At 40.8% G+C, this 11,989-nt stretch overlaps 1 protein-coding gene across 1 annotated transcript; it reads left to right on the forward strand.

The window, feature by feature from the left end:
- The first annotated feature begins 385 nt into the window (after positions 1-385).
- On the forward strand, positions 386-9,353 carry zgc:163143 (uncharacterized protein LOC795946 homolog). The gene is made up of 12 exons (XM_017684892.2): positions 386-641; positions 1,454-1,658; positions 1,779-1,811; positions 2,291-2,517; positions 3,588-3,681; positions 3,866-3,901; positions 3,991-4,044; positions 5,060-5,293; positions 6,225-6,331; positions 7,211-7,376; positions 7,722-7,806; positions 9,039-9,353. Exons 1-12 carry the CDS (start codon positions 574-576, stop codon positions 9,059-9,061), a joined length of 1,332 nt encoding a protein of 443 aa, XP_017540381.1. The 5' UTR covers positions 386-573; the 3' UTR covers positions 9,062-9,353.
- Positions 9,354-11,989: the final 2,636 nt, after the last annotated feature.

Genomic DNA, 11,989 nt, shown 5'->3' on the forward strand with positions numbered 1-11,989 from the left:
ATTTTAATATAAAATCATACATTCACATCCTGAACAGAGAACATCATAAAACATTTAACACTGCTTTTATATTTCTAAGAGCTTTTAAACTCGAGTTTAAAGGCGTTTAAAAACGGCGGCCTCATGCGTGTCCATGACGTCAGTGAGCGCGAACAGCCAATCAGCATCTCCGCTCGCCAATCAATCAGTAGTAAAGCCCGCCCCCTGTTGCCCAAAACAAGTTTGCTGTAGAAAAAAATGAAACATATTAGTAATAATTCTTTGCATTTTTAGAGAAATTCATCCATCGACTTTCTGAAATGAAAGAAACGTTATATGCTACCCTCTGTTTTGGAGGCCGCCGAGTCTGACGTCATTAACACGGGACTGTGTTGACTCCAGCAGACGTTTACTACTCCCAGCCTGAAACGCTGCGATTAGAGAAACTTCTCACGCGTGTGAAGAGCTTGTGAGGTCGTTTTCAGACGCATATGCGGTGAAAAGTTCGGGCTAAACGTTTAAATACGGAGCTGCTGCCCTGAACGCGGAGAACGAAGCAGCCGCTGTAGCGCTTTAGCGGAGCAGAGAGGCAGGATGGTGTTTTACTGCTGCGCCTACAACTGTAAAAACAACACGAAGGACAAGAGCCTCGCTTTTCACAGGTATGGCTCATAAACCACCTTCATACGACGAGCATAAAACAGTGTGGCTCCGAGGAAACACCTGCGAGGGCTGCTCCATTCTTCAGCTGAAGCCTCAACGTTAAACTAACCTTACTTAGCGCGAAGCTAAGAGTCCGCTTCTTTATTCTCCAGCTTCTTGTTCCAGTTTTCCCGTTCCACCTTAAATGGTGCTGTAACTGCTGCCCTGTTTCACCAGGGTATGTTTTGGTTTGTCCGTCTGAATTTATGTGACCAGGGTAAGGGTAAGGCAAAGTATTCAGTAACTGCATGAAATAAATGCAATTTTTTTTATTTTTATTTCTTTTGTTGTTGTTGTAAAAGTTCCCCAGAAATCAACAGAACCTGTTTTATGATCTCCACATATCACTATACGCTCACAATTTTCTGCTGAAAGCCAAAAATCTCAGATGCTCTTTGTGTTATTTTATAAAAGTAATGTTTCCAGAGCAGATCACTGAAGAGACGCCGTCTGTTTATAGTTTATAGCCCAGATTTGGAGAAAAACGGGTCAAATTTCAGCTTCTTTTATTATAAGGGTTTAAAATTCCATCACCGTCTATTTGACTGGAGAGAAGAGTTACAGCCTCATACGACGCCCAGCTTCTGAATGGAGCTTATGAAAGTTATGAAGAATATGACGTGGAATATGAGGTGGAAATTCGAAGAAGAAGCTGGCGAATAGTAAGCCAGCGTCAGTGTTGCTTGCTAAACCTAAGTCACTTTGCCATAGAACATACATATGTAACGTCCTAATACTGTATTGTTGTTGTTATTGTTGTTGTTATTAACAGCTTCCCTCTGAAAAACCCTGAGCTGCTTAAAAAGTGGCTGAGGAACATCAGATGGAAAGACTGGACCCCAGAGCCTCACAGTAGAATCTGCTCCAGTCACTTCGAGAGAAGGTGCTACAGTCTCATCAGTGGCCCCAGACGAAGACTTCACACCTGGGCGGTTCCCACCATCTTCTCCTTTCCTGACCATCTGCAGAACAGAAAGGTCAGACACTGACTAGAGCAGCGTTTAAAATGGGAAATGAAGTGGGTGATTATAAAACGCTCTGTAAGTAAACCGTAGTTAATCTGAATGATGCGTCTGCTTTTCTTCTCTTACTTTCAGAGGAAAATTGACCCCAGGAGTAGAAGAGCATTGGTGAGTCTTAATTTTTGCTGCGTTAGTGATATAGTTATGTTTTGTCCATTTGCACCAGTGTGAGAATCACTAGAGACTTGACAATACAGCACCACTTTAGACAACACACATTTTGTTTTTAATATAGTGGGTTTTTTTTTATTATTATTTATTTATTACTGAAGGTTTTGGCCTGGTAGGTCTCACCATATATATATATATATATATATATATATATATATATAATATATTTTTTTTTTTTTTTTTTTTTTTTTTTTTTTCTTAAATATTTGAATTAAAATGATTAAATTACAAATTTATTCTATAAACATTTATTCTAACTCTATTGGCATTACATTTTCACCCAGGCTACCAAGCACTGTCAATCATCCACCCCTAATTGACGTGAATATTTTGTTCCGTTATTTGAATGTCGAAGTATAACTACCTCTCAATTTAATGGAGCTCAAATTTCCTGCTTCTCTTTGGTGCTAATAAAGAGAACCATTGATGAGTCTGTCCTGGATCTGCCTTCAAAACGATCATTGCACTCCAGCACAGTCCTCAGTCCAGAACCTCAACCCTCTACGAGTATTACTGTACGGCAGTCTCGACCATCAGAGGAGTCCGGCTCACAGAACCCTGCAGAGCTTGGAACACCACAGGAGCCCATTCAGACACCTCAAACTCCAAATTCCAGTCAAAGCCCAGTGGAACCAGATAAGAGGTCAGTAGGAGAGCAGATGGTCTGTGATTTAGGTTTAATTAAAGCCCCTGTCTAATGATTTTCATGAATTTCTTTCTGACTGTTACTTTAGATTTAGAGATGTTTTTACTGTGAACTGGCAGAGAAAGAATCTTTTTTTTTGAACAACTTTTTTTCTGATGTTTTCTTCTGATCACTTTGAGTTGGGCAGGACTACGTTTGGCGCAGGTGATGTCAGATCTGCCAAAGTACCAGAGTTAACGATATGCGTACGTTGGCTACTCACATTTCTCTCTCTAGCTTATTTAAGCTTTTCTGAACTTGTTAATGGTGCTGAACGTTTATTACACTATTGTTTGTTGCGTCCTGTTTGCATTCATTCTAAAGCGATTAACTTCATTTCTGCTAGCGTGATAGCTAGCAGCCCCCTTTAACGGTAGGAATGAAACGATACATTAGCTCAGTGTTACATTATCTACACTTGCTGAGTCATAACAGGAGCTTGTGTGACCTCAGTTTCAGAAGCAGAGCCCAGCAGATAGTCAGCTAGCTAGAGGTTCGGGATATAACGTTCGTGCTGGGCGATTAAATATTGAACACAATATGTCTGTGATCTACCCATCATAAGATGAAAACCTAAGTGTTGCACAGTGTAATTTGATTTCTGAAATGACCGTTAGACAGTTTGTTCTCCGTTTTACACTTTTTAACTGACCATTCAGAGAGCAGTTGAGAGGAACCACACCAGTCCTGTCTGCTGCGTGTGGTATGTCAATCAGAGCTGGTGTCCCTCAGCACTGGCACTGTAGCCAGGGAGATGCCACAGTCCATCATTATGTGATTGCTGATATAAATCAGTATTTATGGAACATTCTTTGAGTTATTATTGTATATGAAATGATTACTACCTTTACAAGTGAGGTGTGTGCAGCATGTAACTTCAGAGATGAGCAGTGTCACACTTGAGGGTCTAAAGGGTCTTAATTAAATTACCATTAAGTAAAACATTTACATTTTGTTGTATGTATTGTCACACACATCCTTTATTATGTCACTGATTAGTCCTGTTGTGTTTTTTATTTTGTGACCAGGCCGTCTCCCTCATGGACAATTCTAGGAGATGAATCACTGGACAGAAGTATGACCATCCCCAGCTTCTTCCACAGTGGCTACTGTCTGCCCAGGGTAATGTAACCATACGGTGCTGATTCTCTCTACTGTTTATACTGTTTTCTATTATCTATACTGTTTTATAGTAGCTAATCTTAACCCTTTCCCAAAAACACATGTATTCTGTTAACCTGTGGGTGGAAACGGTTACAATTCTCTGACTCTGATGTTCATTTTTCTCCTGTTCCTTCTGTTCCAGAGCTTTCACTGGGATGGAGATGATGAATTAAATATTGTAAGTAATTGATATTACATTAAACACATCATGGGATCTTTTATTAAAAGTGGAATTATTTTAACTACTCACAATTTTCTATGACACAGATGCCACATGTGGTTTCTGGAATCACAGGACAAACAAAACCCCGAATTATTGAGGTAAGTCTGTTCTCTAAAATGCTCTGAAGCCGATAGAATTTGTCCTAAATACATTTTCCTCTGAATATCACCGGATCCTCTGAATGACGAGGTTGATGAGGCTTCTGAACAAGCTGTGATGCTGTGCGTCCTTCCCCTATACCATTTCACTCTGCCACTTTGGTGGTATTATTTATCATATATCATATCATATATCTCTGCTACTGACAATAACACTATCATATGTTTAATATATTTGTACATAGCTGCGACTTCTTCTACATAGGTCCCTCCTGTCTCTATATTTAGTGTATATTTTGTGTATATTCAACATATTTCAGTTTACCTGAGCCTCACCACAAGCATTGCTCATGCTCAATGCATGAATGTCCTGACATGTGCAAATGACAAACAAACTTGAAACCTGAGGAGTTTAAATCTAAATATTGTTACAGATATGCTGTGCACTGAATTGACCCTAGAAGACTGGCAGGACAGCCCACTCAAACCAGCACTTCTGGCGTGTTTATTATCAGTCTTACTTTAATGTAACATCAGTTCATCACACAGGACTGTTAGCTTGCTTTTAGCATGCGTGTAGCAGTATTTGTATTTCAGCTCGTTAACTTTTTCATAATTCCAGTGATATTCATCACTGTACACAGGACAAAACATATGGGCTTTGGACGTCTTGGCTTTGGAATGCCTTCGTTTACCACAAGTTGTGATTTTCAGAAACACAGTTAATTTTTCATCATAGTTAAAAATGTTGCAATTACAAAATGACAGCAGTGGTTTGTTTGAAGATGCAGTGTTTCGCTTTGTCACAGATTTTGGCAGGTTTTTAAAACAAATACCAGATGTGTAATGAAACCTTTTTATTTCTCTAATAAAGGTGTCATGAATCATAATATGGCATTGATATGTATTGTATGAGTAAAGCTCACACCCGACAGTGTATATCTAGAAAAAAAGGACATTTTCAGAAGTGGTCCATAATGTTTTGTGAAGAAACGCTCTTTGACACTTTTTCTAGGTTACTGAGAGATGGGATTGGCTTGGTCTGGATATAAGAGGTCCGTTTCCCATCACATCTCACAAGCATACGCATATCATGACTCTGACGGATTACTACTCCAAATGGGTGGAAGTTTTCCCACTGACGCAGAACAAAATCCGTGACGCGGCAGTGTGTTTGGCGGAAGTGATTTTCCAGCTGGGATTCCCACTGGGAGTCCTGTCCAGGCTACCTAAGCACCTCCTCTTAGAGGTAAGAGACCTAAGCTTTATCTCATCCTTCAGATCAGCAGTAGGCCCTGGCGATTCTAGGATTTTTTATTTTCCAGATGGGGCCATAATGGGGCCACAGTTCCAGTTCAGGGGCCAAATAAATGCCTTCGTATTCTAAGAGCTTCGGTGGCTGGGAAGACCCTATAAACTGCAACTAAAAAACGAGCTACAGACACAGAAAACACGAAATGACAACATGGGCATTGCAAATTTGTAGACCTGAGGTTCTGTCAAGAACGAAGAGAACGTTGTATCTCCAAAATTGTAGCTTTTCAGAAGAAAGAAAAAAAAAACATTCTTAACTTATAATTTCTACTGTATTAATTATTATTAATTAAGTTCTCATACAATGTAAACAGCAGCAGGTGTTTGCAGAATATTTTACATTCTCAAATGAAAAACCAGTTCCCTATTTAAATTACGTAGATCAAATAAACTGTTACATGGTAAGAGAGGTGAGTGGCTATTGCATATTATGGTGTGACATTTCGGTCCAGGTGTAGCAGCAGTTGCACTGCGTTTATGACATTTACCTAAAAAAAAAACCCACACAATAAATTGGCTGATTGCTGATGGCTTACTTGGAGCAAAACCTGGACGATTTCAATTTTGGATGTTTACAATCAGGCAGCTGTAGGTCTTATTTTCCCTTATAATGCCCTGCATGTGCTCACCTGACCTGCATGTTTTTCACCCAACTAGAATACGTTGTTCATCAGAGGGCCTGCAGTGCTGAATTGTGCTGTATTATAGATTCATTACAGTCAGTACATTAATGAGGTCCATGTGCTGTGTGAAGAATTCCACTTTTGATTGTAAATGCAGAGTAGCAGCCACATACCACTCGGGTTTAACTGTCATATACTGCCGTTCTTACCATTTTCCTTTTTCGCGTTCTTCTTGTTTTTCAGATTAATCGTGAGCTGAAAAAACAACTAAACGTGAATACGAGCTCACTGGTCCTCCACCATCGCCAGACCGGATACCTGGACCTGGTCACGGAGTCGCTCCTTAATGAGTAAGTGTAATACAATCTGCTGAAAATTATGGCTGCTTTTTTTTTTTTTGGTTTGTTTGTTTTTTTTGTTTGTTTTTTTTTTTTTTTTGGGGGGGGGGGGGGGGGGGGGGGGGGGGGGGGGGGGGGGGGGGGGGGGGGGGGGGGGGGGGGGGGGGGGGGGGGGGGGGGGGGGGGGGGGGGGGGGGGGGGGGGGGGGGGGGGGGGGGGGGGGGGGGGGGGGGGGTTGTTTTTTTTTTTTTTTTAATTTTATATCAAGATAATGTCAGGTGACAAGTGAAAGACGTAAAACAATTGCTTGTACATTTATCTGAGAATGCCTGCCATGCTTGGGTTGTTTGGCAGCATTCTTGCTCATCTGTCTGTGTTTGATATGAACTGCATAAGCAAGTTTGACGCAAGTAAAGATTTAGGCCTGCAATTAGCATCATGTTAATTGGTGCCAACAGCTTCCATTCCTTTTGTCCATTACTTGTTACTAATTAAGCCTCATTACTCAGCTGAAAAACTCCAGCAGCACTGCTGTGTCGGATCCACTCAGAACAGCACAACACAAACTAACACACCACCACCACCACGTCAGTGTTACTGCAGTGCTGAGAATGATCCACCATCCAAATAGTACCTGCTCTGTGAGGGTCCATGGGGGTCCTGACCACTGAAGCACAGGGTAAAATTGGGCTAACAATGTATCAGAGAAACTGTATTTGTAGAGCTACAAAGTGCACCTATACAGTAAGTGGAGCTGATAAAATGGACAATGAGCGTAGAAACAAGGAGGTGGTCGTGATGTTATGCCTGATCGATGTGTATCATCATTATAGTATGAGCTTCTGTTCAACTGGGAAATATTCTGTCTCCATCACTGTGTGTGTTTGATAGGCTAGTGGTTAAGCTGGTGGAGGAGTACCCTCGCTCCTGGGACATCCAACTGCCTGTTGCCTCTCTGCGTCTGTCCTGCACACAGCATCCCACCACCGGGAAAAAGCCTTTTACAGTGATGTACAGCAAAAGCCTCCCAGCCTTCATTGCACCCAGAGAACTGCCTGTGAGTAAAAGAGAGAAACTGGCTCTTACATCCTGCCACTGTCTCAACACGGAAGCACTAAACAGCTGTTGTATTTATGATCTGGCACTAATTTTTAATCACTGTAAACTCATTTTTATTATTTTTTTTGTCACTATATTGCTTGCCTCGTTCTTTACAGTCAAGAAAACAATTTATTTGAACGTTTGCAGCAGTACAACAAGAATAGCTGTGTAAAATAAATAGGATAGAAAGTTTTACTTTATTTTTACCCTTTATTTTAACATAAAGGATTAATACCTTTTTGTGATTTGTGTAAATGCACTGCTTTATTGCGGATGTTTTTGTTTTCTCCTGTGTTTACAGTGCAGCGCTCCTGATATTCGCCTGAGTTCCTTCATCATTCCACACATTGAAGCCAGCAAAAGGAGCAACAAGGAAGAAACCCCCAGTGAGTGGCTTACGGGATTACATTAATACTAATTGTAGCCAAGTTAATCAGTTTTCAGATTAAATATAAGATAGTCCACCTGTATATAGAATAATAAAGTCAACAGGGGGAAAAAAGTGAAGAAACAAGAGTTTCTTGTAAAAACTGATTAAAAGCTACAGAGAAAATGGGGCTCCTAACAACCACCTGGAAGACCTGGTAGACACCAAAACTGCTCCCATCAGATAAACATAAAGCTTTCATCTTGGAGAGAGAGGAGTAAATCGAGCTGCTTCAGATCTGAAAACGTCCACAGGTGTTTGGAAAGGGTCCGAAAGGATGTGTAGCTGTCAAGAAGACCTTGCTTACACATTTTCAGCATCAGGAAAACAAGCAGAAAACATTGTACTTTTTTTTTCTTTTTTTTTTATTAAGTGCGTCCACTCTTTACCTTCATTACAGCTACCATGTTTTCAGGTGACTCACTTTCAGTTTTTCAAAGAAATTTGAAAAAATAATTGTAAGGATATTTTTCCACACCTCCAAAGTTCAGTCTTAGGATTTGGTTTAGTATTTTCTGCTTCACACAACCTGTGGAACCCCAAACTTATTCACTGATGTTGAGTGTCTGGACATCTTCTTTATTTGATTCTTTGTTTCCTTTTCTCAGTATTAGATAAAGGCTGAGTTGTGGGCTGCAGTTCCTCATTAGGTCAAAGGGAGTTTTACCAACATTATATAAACCTGTCCAGCTTCACAGCAGATACAAACCACACCTGTGGGTGGAGCACAGAGAGGGATGTTGTTATTAAAAACATCTTTTCCATTAAGTCTAATACGCTTATTCTGGCATTTATTTAAACAACTGTAATCTTGGACTGCGTATTGAGCTCCACCCAACTTGTAGCTCCACCATCTGCTATATCTGTGTCAGCATATATGATCTGCCCTCCTTCTAAGGAACACCTTAGAATTTTTCAGCCTAATCTCTGTCTGCTGTGTCTGTATTGTACCTCCAGCTACCACAGAAAGGAATTTCAACACATTTCCGTGAACTTCCCCGAGAAGCTTCTGACTCAGAACAGAAGCAAATGGGCAGATGATTTCAGTAACTGCCCACTGACTACTTATATAAGTAGGCAGTCCATTATCAAAGACCTGCCCTAACCAAACGCAGCTTACTGTGATTTTAGACCTGTTTTGGGTTGTGGGATCTGTGGATTCATGTTCTTTTGTCACGGTTGGCTTTTCAGGTGCTCTGCCAGATCAGAGGTGAATACAGACGATGCTGAAGGACATGCTGTCGCTGTCAAATCCAGAAAAGGTGTGAAAGGGCTGCCTCAGTTTCTGTTCTGTTTGTTTCCAGTTGGAGACAAAAGCAATTGAACAGGCAGATCCTACTGAGACATGATCACACACTGGGGCACATCTGCGCTGTGGAACCATCTGAAATTTGTTGGAAAAGTTTTCGGAACGTTTCTTCACAGCAGTTTGATTTCTGTTAAAGAAGCTTAGTGTGCTGTTATCAGATCGTTAAACTCAATAAAATGTTCACTCTGCTTCTGATAGCTGTTTTGAGATTTAAATGCTGTGTTTATTTATTATACTTTGCCCAAAATCAAAAATTTCCAAAAAAATGGGACAGTATGTGAAAGGGTAATTCTGCTCTCCTTTTTCAGATTTACGCACAGTTCAGCCTTTGAGATGTTAGTCATTCGGGGTGGTTTGATGTGAAATGGTTCACTGAAGAGAAACCTTTTCATTTCTTTACAGTGGTGGTAATAGGAACCAGGGGTCACAATGTCTACAACACAAATAAAATAGCCATTTTATTTACTGTCCAAAACCACCAGTGAACCTACACGTGTCTTCTGAGATCGTATATCGCTGTTGTCAGGCCAAACCTCAATCTCCAAAATAACTTCACAGGTTAGGGAAAAAATATACTTTACTTTTAATGTAAGTCAATGGAACCAGACTTTTTTCCAAGCAGTTTTGGGCAGTTTCTGTTGGTCTGTTCACCTTGAAATTTACACACAATGTAAAGGACAGTAGGTTTTTCAAATTACGTCAAAAACTGAAAAACGATGCGAGGTTCCAACAGCAGTGATATGTAAAGCTGATAGAAAAATAGTGGTTAATCTGAAGAAAATCTGAATATACCTCTCTGCCATGAATATGTATTTAAAAATATGGTTTAGGCCTTAGGCAGTGAATTTGTATCTATGTATTAACTTTCAGTGAGGTTAGCTTTTAGAGCAGGGGCGTCTGATCTTATCCAGAAAGGGCTGGTGCACCTGCAGATTTCAGTCCAACAAAGTAGGAACCAGGAATCATTAGTTGAAACTGATTAAACAAGGAGAATCGTGTGTGTGCTCCTGTCTGTTTGGAATAGGGGTACAATTGAACCCCTTTATTCAGACATTTCAAGCTTTTTCTCTATAACTGAGTAGTTGAGATGTAGACCAAGTCATTCAGAGTGGTGAAATGCTCTGTTCTAGACAAACTTGCCAACTCAGAATTGTTCCTAGTGGTGGTGGTGGTGGGAACCAGACGTCTGCAGAGTTTAAAGCCTCTCAATGGAAGTTAATACACTAAATGGTTGTAAATACACTACCTTGTGTCTGAGACATTGTTTCATGATGGTTGTTTTCAAGTTTATTTTATATGTATTCATTGTTGGTAGCGTGGTTGCCTCACAGCAACAAGGGCTTGGGTTTGGTTCTCGCTGGGTGACCAGGTTTCTCTCTGTGTGGAATTTGCATGTTCTCATGCAGTCAGGCCAATTGGACATGCTTAATTGCCCCTAGTGTGTGTGCATGTATCTGTTTGTCCGTCTGTCTGTCTGCACTGCGATGGACTGGCAACCTTCCATCCAGTGACTGCTGGGATAGGCTCCAGCTTCCCCAGTGACCCAGAAGGATAAGTGGCTTAGAGAGAGAGAGAGAGAGAGAGAGAGAGACAGAAAGTGAGAGACAGAAAGTGAGAGAGAGAGAGAGAGAGAGAGAGAGAGAGAGAGAGACAGAAAGTGAGAGACAAAGTGAGAGAGAGAGAGAGAGAGAGAGAGAGACAGAAAGTGAGAGACAAAGTGAGAGAGAGAGAGAGAGAGAGAGACAGAAAGTGAGAGAGAGAGAGAGAGAGAGAGAGTGTGTGTGTTCATGGTGGAGGGGTACATGCAGAGCATTGTGAGGCAATATAGTCCCTAAAGAAAACCTTGTTTTAGATTTATAACTATTTTACCATTATCAAAACTTGTGTAGGTTCATTTTGAATAATAAATAAAATGCCTATATTTGACTTGTAGACATTGTGACCCCTGGTTCCAATCAACACCACTGTAAAGAAATCCAAGTAAGTAAGTTTCTCTGAAATTAACCATTTCACATCCATTTCACATCAAAGCACTCTAAGGGACTTTGTTTATGTCCATTAAATTATGCAGAAAAATCAATGGAATTGCTTTTTTTTGGACGTCTGGTTCCCATCACTGTTGCTATGAAGAATTCTGAATCTGTAAGTTCTGTGGAACGCCGCATCCTACACTGGAAAACTTTGAATGACTTGCTTAAATCTGAGGACTGAATTATCCAGCTATTCTGAAAAAAATGGAGTTTCCATTTAAATCCTAATGAAAACAGAAATCGGTGCTGTTTGGCCAGCATTCAGTTGAATGCAGTACAAAAACAGGATACTTGATGTTTATGTACTTTGTTTGTTGTAAACACTGATCAGCCATAATATTAAACCGCCCCGTGTTTTTACACTTATTGTCCATTTTATCAGCTCCACTTTATATATAGGTGCACAGACTGTAATCCACGAGGATGTTTCTAATTCTCAGTCCAGCAGTGTTTAAAACTCCAGCATCACTGCACTGTTTGATCCACTCATACCAGCACAACCACCACCACAGTGTCACTGCAGTGCTGAGAATGACCCACCACCCAGATAGTACCTGCTCTGTGGTGGTCCTGTGGGGTACTGACTACAGAAGAACAAGGTGAAAGGGGGGTAACAGAGGGTGCAGAGAAGCAGATGGACTACAGTCTGCAACTGTAGAACTACAGTGTCTTCAGCGGAAATCTTCGCTTTCACTGTTACTGGACGGCAGGTGGCGCCACATCGCACGTAAACAACTCGTGGAGAGCTCGCCGAGCAAGACTTTGGATTTTTAACCTGAGAACTTGTAGAGAGGGGAATTCCC

This window comes from Pygocentrus nattereri, chromosome 14 (genome assembly GCF_015220715.1).
Source record: "Pygocentrus nattereri isolate fPygNat1 chromosome 14, fPygNat1.pri, whole genome shotgun sequence".
Classification (NCBI taxonomy): domain Eukaryota; kingdom Metazoa; phylum Chordata; class Actinopteri; order Characiformes; family Serrasalmidae; genus Pygocentrus; species Pygocentrus nattereri.

Bases quoted from the DNA above. Each gene is read 5' to 3' on its own strand.
- zgc:163143 (XM_017684892.2), top strand. From the start codon at position 574: ATGGTGTTTTACTGCTGCGCCTACAACTGTAAAAACAACACGAAGGAC. The intron at 642-1,453 runs GTATGGCTCATA...TGTTATTAACAG, and splicing joins AAGAGCCTCGCTTTTCACAG to CTTCCCTCTGAAAAACCCTG. The intron at 3,902-3,990 runs GTAAGTAATTGA...TCTATGACACAG, and splicing joins GAGATGATGAATTAAATATT to ATGCCACATGTGGTTTCTGG.